Genomic DNA, 11,976 nt, shown 5'->3' with positions numbered 1-11,976 from the left:
TTAAAATAAAACAATTTTATTTATATAATTTAAATTAATAATTCTTGTAAAATAAAAATTAACAATAAATAAATATGAAAAATTAACTTACCTGAGCCCCTAATTAATCTTCATAATAAAATCACCTGACATATAATTTAAAAAAAGTCCATGAACACCACGAAATGTCACATCCATCACCGAACAGAAAATTTTTAAAGATCCTATGTTATTAAAAAAACCACAAAATGTCACATCTATCTAATGGAAGCGATGAACAATACCATAGAGTTAAATTTTGTGAGGAGAATTCTGTTTTCATTGTTCAAAATGGCCTGGATGGAATCCTGGTCAAGAAAAGTAGTGGGAGCGCTGAAGGACGCCGTTTCTGTTGGATTTGCCATCATGACGGACTTGTCAATACGACTCCAGTTATCAATACCAGACTTGCAGACATAGAGGTTGCATTCATTAAAGTTGCTCGCCACAATGGTAAGCCCCCGAAGGAAAAACACTTCCTCGTTTTGGTTGCTGCAATGGAACAGCAAAGGCTGAGACTTTATATAAAACAAGTTGTCGAAGATCGGTTAAGCCGAACAAAAAATTGGATGGTCGCTGTCAAGACGTTGGCACTCGTTCATCGACTGACCAGGGATGTTCTTCCCTGCATTTTCGACCAAGAAGATGAAGAAAAGCAGAAATCCTCTGAAGAAAAGCAGAAATCCTCTGATGTGTCCCAAAGTTTTAAGGATTCCTCCACCCCATTGGCCCTCCAATTCTCTCTTTGGGTTCGCAAGTATGCCTCTTTTTTGGTTCAGAGACTGCAGTGCAACACCAAGATTTACTACGTGACCCTTTCTCAATATCAGAATTTTGAAATTGCTCAGCTTTTGCAAGATTTGCGATCCCTGCATCTACTTCTAGGTTGCCTCTTAGACTGCAGTCCTACTGAGGAGGGCCCCGTGGCAGTGAACTGTCTCGTTCACTACGCTCTGGATTTACTTGTGGAAGATTGTCCAAAAATCTGCACAGCCATTAATGATTGTGTACGCAAGTTGCTGGATTATTCCTTCTCTGACTTTTCCGGTGATCAAGCTTTATACTTCGTTTATATTTACGACCAAATTTTGCAGCAGTACGATAAACTCTCGGAGTTTTGTAATGCATGCACTAGAGTAGGTCTAACAGATGGCCATGGTGACTATCTCTCACAGAAGAGATTCCTCAGCCAAATGGAGGATCGCATTTAAAAATACAGGCATCACTGTAATGGCTTAGAGGAAGAACATATTACTAAGAAAGAAACAGCTCCGAAGGAGACTTCGCAGGATGCAGTGGAGGAAGAACATATTACTAAGAAAGCAACAGCTCCGAAGGAGACTTCGCAGGATGCAGTGGAGGAAGAGAGGCCATTGATCATTTTTGGTTCTGAAAACACTGGCCAGGAGGCTAGTTATGAAAGCAATCATGCAGTGAAAGAATGGGAGAGGGCATTCGATGTGAACATAAAGGATTCATTCACTAATTATCATGGGGACATAGAATGGGAGAGAGCATTGCATAGCAGATAGAGCTTGCCCTTCAGAATGGGCACAGAGCAAACCCTTTCTTGACAGGCTAGGGTTATTAGAAGGGTCGAATGATGTGGTGGATCGATTAATGTTACATATATGTACTGAATTTATATGCTCCTTGTGTGTTCTGTGTGGAGTTTCGTCCGTTGGAAGAAGACCTGGGAAATGATTTCCGGGTTTTTAGGGTTAGTGTGTTATTATTGTAAGCAGGTTCAAAAATACTATTTTAGATGTGAATTTGTACAGTTAATATTATTATTCTGGATATAAATGGCGTGAATTTATAAAAAATATTTACTGTTTTAGGTGTGTATTTGGGATTGCATATGTCCATAATTCTATATAGTGATTTGGGGTTTTAGGCAGGCTAGATAATCTCCAAAAATAAATTTGAAGGCCACAAACTTTGTTTCGGGGCATTAAACCATATATTTTTGCCATGTCCTAAATCATGGTGCCCACTAAATGTGATTATATAGTTCTCAAATCTTTAATTTGAGTTGATATACCTTGTGTTCACTCATCAAAATGTTAATATGTTTGCACCTCTAGTATAATGAATCCCTATGTAACATTTGTATAGTCTATTTGAATGGGACATATGGCTCATGAAACCCATAGGAAATGTTATAGCTTAGACCTTAAATTTTGGAGCTATCTAATAACCTCATCTTTGAGAAACAATTAGTGTATTGCAAGTCTTGAAGTAGACACAATATTTTTCTTATAAGCAAAAGATTTTGTATGGATGGATCTTGTGATGCCCTCTAGGTTTACACAAGTGCCATGAGTAGCTTGATATTTTGAAATTTTCCTTGAAACATGGTATGGACAACAATGACCATCCCTAATGCACCATTACTTCAAATTGTGACCATATCTCACACACGATAAATATTATATGTGCATTATGTATTTAGTAGCCCATGGCATTGCACATGTGGTATGAGCTCTACAGGCAATTAATAGGCTTTTAATATAGTCTTTTAACCTTGAACAATGACATGACTTGAGATCCATTCATAGTGTTTCAAATCTTGAATTGTTTACCATATTCTTCTCATAAGTTAGGTATTCCACCTGCAAGGCTTATGTGATGGCTTGAGGCCCTACTATGGCCTATCAGTAGCATAATCAAATTTATTGTCTATAATTCTTGACTTTTACTTTAAATTGTGGATTTGTCCAAGAGAACCATCCATGCAATGAAAATCCTGGAATTTCCACAATGTCTCACAAAAAAGGTAGAGATTATCTATGTAGGTCCTATATGGTAGCATTAGACCCCATGCGTGGCCCAAAAGCCATAGATTTGGACAATAAATCTTGGCATGAGCTCTAATACCTATCATTATCATTACAAAATTATAAATGCCGGAAAGAATATATCATACTCAAAGTTAAAATTCCTTATTGGAGACATGTATTATGACTTAGGGCCATGTACGCATTAAATAAGTCCTCATAGAAAGCACTATGACCTAGGTACTTGGATTTTATATTGGACATAAGTATAGGCCCTAGGGACAATCCTTACTATAATAAAAATATATATAGTGGTCATATTCCTTATTAGTGAATGTGGAATGGGTTAGGGCCCCACACATATTGAGTGACCATCAAATGACAATAATATGGCTTAAAACCCAAGATTTTTGCCTTGGACAAAGTTTAGGCTAAAAGGGCCATCCGTAGTATGAAAATCCTTCAAATTTTGACTACATATCACTCATAGGCTAATTACTTCTTATGTAGTGGTTGTTTTGTTTTTAAGACATTGTATGAGCCATATGATCCTAAAGAAAATAATTGGGTCTTAGACCTTGAATTTTGACCTCAAGATCATACCCTAAGCCCTAAAAACCATTCACGACATACCTAAACCTAAAAAAAGCCACAAAATTTTGCTCATAGGAAAAATACTCCTAATGCAAGGCTCATATAGTGGCATTTAGCCTTATGTATATCCTCTCATCTGTGAGAAAAAATCTATGACATAAAACCTAACTTTAAGTTTGATAATTCCTTAAATGCGTTTTCTGTCTTAACCTTACACTATCAAAGAAAATTTTAAATGACACATTTTATCATTTGACTAATTTTCCTTTCCCCTTTTTCTAAAAATGATTCAACTATATTATTTTTCTATTTAAATAAAATAATTTCTTTTAAAGATATATAATATTATTAGAAATTTTAATATTTAAAAAAAAACATTACCGAATAATTTTTTTTTTAAATTAATAATTCATTAAAATTTCCCACTTATAATATATAAATCCTTAAATTTTCCCAAAATTGAGCATGACCCATGTGAGTAAATGTTATGTCCCAAGACCTTAGTGTTTTTATAATCCCCAGGAAACATACTTTCATCCCACCATATAACCTTATAACTTTTGTAGGGTATTCCATGGCCTTTAAAACTATGCAAATTGGTTGTATATTTTTATAAAATAAGTCAACTTTATTATAGCTTAACTTGTAACGAAAACGGAAATGGAAATATACGAGCAATCGTGGCATCCCATTGATCTAAAAAAACATAATATAGATTTAGTTTTATAATGTGTCTTATTGATATATTAATGGCAAAGGAAAGGAAAATAATCGAAAATCATAGCACTTCATTCTATTAGGATTACAATCAATATCTAGTTAAAAAGAAAAGGCTTGAATGTAATAAGTGAGAGCGAAGACTTTAATATTTTCATGAAAATAAAGTGTACATATGTGATAAAATTAGTATATATCTATTAGATTATGGATTTATCCAGTATTAAAAGGGTCACGTTTTTTTTATATATAAAATTATTTGTAAGTGTAAAATTTCAAGTTCAAAAGTTTTAATCTCTTTTATCACATAGATAAATTGTGGTCGTAGTTATTGATTTATATTAGTGATATATATTTAAATTTTAGTGTATTTTTTAATATATAAATAGATATAATGTTTTTGGGCACTTGGATACTACACAAATTAAATTTGTAATTTCAAATGTTTTGTTAGATTCTAGATTCAACCGTAAAATATATCTGAAAAAGCACTGAAATGTAAAATAGTGAGATTACTTTAGATATTTTAAGATGTTTTAACCATAATTTTTCGAACTCTTTTTATATAATTTATACATATATGGATAGTTGACATTGAAATATTTTTCTTGATATGGATAACGAAATATTTTATTTGTGGACCACATTGTTCATATAAAAATGTTTTTCATATTAATATATTTTTAAATACCAATCAATATTACATAACTTTGAGTAATGAAATATTTTATTTATGGCCCACATTGAATATTTTTATTATTAATAACATACTTTGAATGTCACGTATCAATTTTATATTAAAAATTGAATTAATTTCATATCTCTTATATTAGGAAGCAACTAAATTATTTTATTTTATTTATATTTTCTAGAATGAAAGTGAAATATTTTAACCACATCTCATTCATATTGGGTGGTAATATTAACAAGTATAGATCCATTTTAACTACAGATCTACTAAGGGCCAAGAGATCAAATCTCATTATATACAGATGTCTTTTTAGAATGCAAAACTTGAAAAAAATGTTACACATCAAATCCATGATATATATATATATATATATATATATATATATATATATATATATATATATATATATATAATTGTATTTTTTTAAATAATTTATTATTATTATTATTATTTTATATTAAAATTTGAATGAATTACACATTTCTCTCTTATTAAAAGTAACTAAATTATGAAGGTCAATATTAATACACATGCTATATACAAGCACAAACATATATAATAATAATAATAATATGAGACCCCCTTGTTTGTGGACAAGGGGACCCACCTTCACTCAACAATTTGACTGCTAAGACTACGAAGGTATACATACTCTACCCCCCTTTGGTTTTGAACCTGTGACCTCTTAGGAGGAAACACATGCTCTTAACCATTAGGCCCACTCAAGCTGTATGTTAGGCCCACTCAAGCTGTATCTATTTACACTTTTTTTTTCTTTCTTTCTATAAAGTTCATATTGAAATATATTAGTTAATATTTGAGTTTTATATTGAAATATTTATAAAAGAAATATAATTTTTTTCAAATTTTAAACTATTTTATCTTTGTAAAGTTACATAAAATTATATTATTTAATAGACATGGAAATATTTTATTTATAACTCCAAAAGTGAAAATGAAATATTTTTTCATCGTTTTCATACATAATTGTATTATTAACAATGAACCATGTGAGCTCAATGAGAATGAGGTTATTGATATTTTATAATGCTTTTAATTAGAGCTCACTAAATATGTATAATCATTTACATTTATTTTATTTGAAGTATTTAATGTAAGGGACTCTCATCTCAATAATGAACTGAGAAAGAATAATGACAAGCAAGCATTGTGAGAACACAATTAATGATGTTTTATAATTATTTTAATTAATTATTAATGATGTTTTATAATTATCTTAATTAATTAAAAGTAACTGAATATGTATATTCATGTTTTTTTTGTATCTAAAAGAATCAACAACTAGGATGGTCTTGTACTGGTTTGACATAGGATAATTCCAACTGCTAACATTATATCCTCTAGGTATCTATCTATGGCCCTTCCCGTGGCACGAGTGAATTGCGGGATTTGAATCTCAAGCCTTCAAGGAACATAAAAAATCATTTTCACGACCATCATCAATTGAGCTACAAGGGTTGTATATTCATCTTTATTTTTATTATAGAAAACATTATTTTTTTATTTAGACTATTTTTTGTTGGACATGTGTCAACTCCTAGTTGAGCATGGAAAAAATCACACATCATACTCACAGTGTGCCATAGAATATGTCTCCCCACACAACCAATTTTAATTCTAAACACAATTGATATTAATTGTTAGATGATCCAAAAATAAAATATTATCATAGGTTATAAAGTTGGAATAAAACAATTATTAGTTTAAGATATTAAATTAATAATTATTATTCTTGAATATTTAATTATTTAATGGAGACATTTAGAATTAGTATATTGTTGTAACAAGATATGACTCTACAAATGTGTTATATCTTAGGCTCTATTTTAGGAGATTTGTTAGCTAGTTGTTTGAATAGCATTTATTGTAATCGGACACTTGTTATTTAATAAGTGATACATAATTAGAGGTAGTTAGGAGATTTGAGCTTATAAATAGCTCATTGCAATAGTGTTTTGTTGTTTGGGTGTAAACTCTTCCAAAATCAATATGTAATTGTTTTTTCCTGATTAATAAAATTACGTGTCTGAGGAAACTTCTGCCATTATTGTGGTATCAGAGCTCCAGTAATGCTGCAGTTGATGTTAAGAGGAGATTCCGGCTCTACAAGTTTTTGGAAAAACTCCATTGAATTGATCAACAAATGATTGGTATGGAATTTGTCAAGTTTTTTTGTTTAAAAGGAACATAAATTTTATTATTGATTTTAGATTTGTAAATTCTAAAATCATTTTTATGATCAAGAAAAAATGCAAAATCTGTGTGGCTATTTTAATGCACCGGATGAGGATTTGGCTATAGCAACCGAGCAAATTAAGGCAAGTTCAGAACTTTTTCCTCAGCTAGGATGGGTAGTGGGATATAAAAAATAGGTGTGTGTGAATCCAATATTTAGTGTGCACGTGGAACTTCATATGCGTGATCCTGTTAATTTTTATGTGCCATGTATTAAGGTTTCTAGATATTCTTATGCAAGAGTGGATTGCATATTGTATTTCCTGAAATGACGTTGTCTGAGGCTTCTCAGTTTATTTGATTGGGTGGTACTACCTTGCAAAACGCCTGTAAGTGGGCTTGGAACCTCAGCAACAAAGGAAGCCATTAATTTTGGATGCAGTAATACCATGCCATGTGAACATATCCAACTAGAAGATGTACATTTGACTCTTGGAGAAAGTGAAGCTGTATCTCTATGTAACAATGCCAAAATCACTGGTGCGAGTTCTGTGAACCCCCCTCTAGCTTGCTAAAAGGTGAATTCATCCATCGAATACCAAATCTAATATGTTGGTCTTCTGCATTAGAAATCTTGCAGTATGTATTTGGCTTATTGTTATGGGTTTTTCTTTGTAATCTCAATTTTGTTCATGGAAGCATTCCTTCTCACCCCAAGAATAGAATAATGATCCCCTCTGCAAGCCCTCGCTCCAAAGTTGCCCCTTTTCTCCTCAGCTCCTGGTCACATGAATCCGAACAACAACATGGGACCGTGGGTAATTTCACCGAGTAGAAAGCGATTGGACAACAGAGAAATCTTATAATGGTTCTGTGGATTGATCTCCATAGAGTTATAATCACAATTGCTTCTATATACAACGAGAACAAGCGATCCCTGTAAGGTGAGACAAGCTGTCAGTAGATTTGTCAACTCTGGTGTTTTGTGGTGCCCATTGACTGTAATTTACACTGCAGAGAGTCCATCTGGCAGTGCCTCCTACAACGTACTGAACCGCCTGGGCATGGCTGATTAAATAAACACAAACACCAAGGAAAATGTTAGACCAGTGACAGCCACGACAACTACCACTATAGCATCTGATAGAGGTCTAGTTACTCTAAGATTTTGAAAGATCTCTTAATTTCCATATGTAATATTAATTTTTTATTGGAGTTTTAAAAAAATAAAAATAAAAGAAGGGGTAAATATAATGGAGAGATAAGGTTTTTTTCTATTGTTTGTAATTTGGAGAGATAAGGTATATATTTTTTATGTAATTTTTTATTGGAGTAATAAGGATTTTGTAATATTTGTGGAGTAATAAGGTGATTTGTAGTTTTTTTGGAGTAATAAGGTGATTTTACTTGTAATTATTTTTAATATATGGAGAGATAAGAGTGGTATTGTAACTCAAAATAATTTTACTTTGAGGGGGGATAACATTTTTTTTACCAGGATTTGCAAGAGCGTCATTGTAAAAGTCAAATTTTGAAAGTTTCCTTGTAAATATTTGATAAATTGACTAGAGCCAAGTGGAAAGCTCAGTCATTTTTCTCATGTTTTCAATGACTATACGAGGGTCAAGGCCAAGCCCTGATAGATCGTTTTTTGCGTAGTGTGTTGCGTGGTGTGTTTCCCATCTTGATATTTTTTTTCCTGCACCTGAATCTTGGTGCGAAGCTTCAACACTCCAATGTCAAAGTTGATTAATTTGTTTTCTGATTCCGACAAACTTGAAGGTACAAAATCTTATAAAACATGGCAACGCCTCATCGAAAGCACTCTCATTTATAATGAATTATGGCAGGGTATATGTGATGGTGATATTAAGCCAAATAAACCCACAGATGTAGCTGCACTAGCAAAATGGGAAGTTAAGAATGCCAAAGCATTAGCTCTCATTAAATCTTCTGTCAATGATGAAATGAATTTCCATATAGGAAATGATACATATGCATGGTTTGCTTTGAGTAATTTTAAAGACTTCTTTGATACTCAGCCTGAATCAAAGAAAGTTGATCTACAATTAAAATTGTTGCAACAACAATTGACTAAAGGAGGTGATGTTATTGAATATATCTACTAGGTTTCCACCAGTAGATGATAGTTTTATGGTCACAATTTTAAATGTTGGACTTCCTTCTTCCAACACATTTTTTGGAGACTCTACGATTAACTGGAAAGTTAGAGAAACTAAAGTTTGATGAGCTCTGTGAAATGTTGACCCAACATGATAAAACCTTTGGGAAGAAAAAGAAAGTTGGTGAAGATGTCTTTTTCACAGAGACCGGCACTAGTAAATCATTGACTGACAGTTCTAGAAACAGAGGCAGATGGAATTTCAATCAGAATCAAGCAGCACATAATGTACAAAGTAGAGGTCGAAGCCAAAGCAGAGGAAACAACTTTAATAGAGGTAACAGTTCAGGCAGGAGTAATTTTCAAGGTAGAGGAAACAATCAAGGAAGAGGCTATTTTCAAGGACAAGGAAATAATAATCAAGGTAGAGGACAACCTCAAAATAGAAGTCAAAGCAGAGGCAGAGGACAATCTTTAGGAAGAGGAAGAGACTTAAGTCAAATTGTGTGTCACAAATGTAATAAAGTTGGACATTACGCTGAAGATTGTCGAACTTCACTTAATAAAATTCCCAAGTTTCATCAGCACTCAACACAATTTGCAAATGATCAAGATGATGATAACTCAGAATATGCTTTTACTTCCTTGCTGGCATTACAACTTTCATCCCATCTTAGAAGTGATTATGAAGATGCCTGGATCTTGGATTCCGGGGCAACTCAGCACATGACTTGTCAACGTGATTTTTTTTGGAATTTTCAAGATTGCCAACTTAATTTCATTTTTCTTGAAGATGAAACAAAACATACTCCTTATGGAAAAGGAGCAGTTAAAGTTTTTCTCTCTGGCATTGGAGAAAAAAGGATTTCAAATGTATGGTATGTACCAACCTTTAAGAATTTTTTTTTATCTTTAGTCACAATTCGACAAGCAGGACATCAGGTAATTATGGAAGATGGCCTAGTTAAGATTAATTTAGTCAAACAGAGCTTGAAAACTGTGATGACAGGTTATGAAGATGGAAAACTATTAAGGATGAAAGGGACAGTTATTCCAAGGCATTCTGATTTTGCAGGGGCAGTGACTACAGGAATTTCACCTATACGATTGTGGCATGTAAGATATGGACATTTAAATTTTGATAGCCTTTCTCAATTGCAAAAACAAGGGATGGTTAAAGTACTTCCAACTTTCAAAAAGGTAAATGCAAAATGTGAAGCTTGCATTTATGGAAAACAAAGTCGAGAAAGTTTTCCAACAAGTTCATGGCGTGCAAACAGGCGGCTACAACTAGTTCACAGTGATGTTTGTGGACCACTACAAACTTCATTTGGTGGTTGCAAATATTTCTTACTATTCATTGATGATTTCAGTAGAATGACTTGGGTTTGTTTCTTAAAGAAAAAGTTAGAAGCATTTGAAAAGTTTAAAAAATTTCGCCAACTTGTTGAAAATGAAGTCAAAGAAAAGATAAGTACTCTCAGGACAGATAATGGGGGAGAATTCACTTCAAATGAATTCAAAACTTATTGCAGTGATAATGACATAAAACAACATCTTACCAATGTCTACACTCCACAGTAAAATGGAGTAGTAGAAAGAATGAATCGCACCTTGTTAGGAATGGCGAGATCTATGTTAACTTTCAAAAGGTTAAGTCCAACATATTGGGCCGAAGCAATTCATACAACTGTCTACTTAAGAAACTGGTCTCCAACTGCTTCTTTAGATGGAATCACACCTTATGAAGGTTGGTTTGGTTTCAAACCTCAAGTTAAACATCTTAGAGTTTTTGGATCAGTGTGTTATGCCTTAGTTCTGAAAGAAAAACGAACTAATCTTGACTCAAGAAGTTTGAAATGCACAATGATTGGCTATTTTGATGAGAAGAAAGGGTACCGTCTTTTGACCAATGGAAAATTTATTGTGAGCAGGGATGTAATTTTTTATGAAACAGAGAGTAAGAGTGCTGAAGAAATCGAAAGTCTTCTTCAAAAGTTAGAAACTAAAGGCAATCGAAGAAAATGAAATACACAAAGTCAACCAAATTCACCAAATTGGTATGAACTTGATTTTCCTTCATCTGAAGATGATTCATCCAGTCCATCTACTTCAACAACACCATCTGGATCTTCTAGCAGTTCATCTGCATCTCCAAGCAGCAACAGTTCTTCTGACAGTGGTTCTCCACCTCCAGAATCTCCAACTGATCGACGAACATCAGTTTATATTAATCCTCTTTACAATGATGGTGATTTTTCAGAATCTCAAACAACTGAGCATCAACTACCAAAATGGGTAGTTCAACTTTTGAAAGATGTAAAGCCTGACGAACAGAATAAAATAGGAACAAGACAGTCACACAGAAGTGAAGGAAATTTTGCCTTGATAGAAAATGACTTTACTGAACCTTCTACATACAAAGAAGCAGTAAAACATAAAGAATGGCAACATGCTATGATTGAAGAATATCGAGCAATAACTGACAACAACACTTGGAAACTTGTTGATTGTCCTCAAAATGTTAAACCCATAGGATGCGAATGGGTTTACAGAATTAAGTACAACCAAAAGGGAAAATTTGAAATCGCTTCAATAATTATAAAGCTCTATTCACTAGCTTAATCACTTAAATAACAATGGGGTTTAATCGAAAAGATTCACTATTATTCCCCTTTATCTATATAATTTCAATGGCAATCCAATAAATAGAATCTAGACGCAATTTTAAATAATAAAATTATTTTTAGAATATTCTCAATGAAGTATTTGCATTAGTATAATTGAACAGTATTGGTTTTAGAAAATTTTAAGGATTGATATTTAGTTTAAAGATAAAATATTTATATTTATTTTAA

At 32.7% G+C, this 11,976-nt stretch overlaps 1 protein-coding gene across 1 annotated transcript; it reads left to right on the top strand.

Annotated features, from left to right (window-relative positions):
* The first annotated feature begins 227 nt into the window (after positions 1–227).
* Positions 228–1,758, top strand: LOC149261847 (putative clathrin assembly protein At2g01600). Its single transcript, XM_089371479.1, has one exon. The coding sequence runs from the start codon at positions 228–230 to the stop codon at positions 1,227–1,229; it is 1,002 nt and encodes a 333-aa protein (XP_089227605.1). The 3' UTR covers positions 1,230–1,758.
* Positions 1,759–11,976: the final 10,218 nt, after the last annotated feature.

The sequence above is a fragment of the Pinus tabuliformis genome, chromosome 6 (genome assembly GCF_031772625.1).
Source record: "Pinus tabuliformis cultivar Carrire ecotype Pingquan chromosome 6, CPIR1, whole genome shotgun sequence".
NCBI lineage: Eukaryota > Viridiplantae > Streptophyta > Pinopsida > Pinales > Pinaceae > Pinus > Pinus tabuliformis.
The sequence above is the reverse complement of the archived record's forward strand: the minus strand, read 5'-3'. Positions and strand labels throughout refer to the sequence as shown.

Bases quoted from the DNA above. Each gene is read 5' to 3' on its own strand.
- LOC149261847 (XM_089371479.1), top strand. From the start codon at position 228: ATGTCACATCTATCTAATGGAAGCGATGAACAATACCATAGAGTTAAA.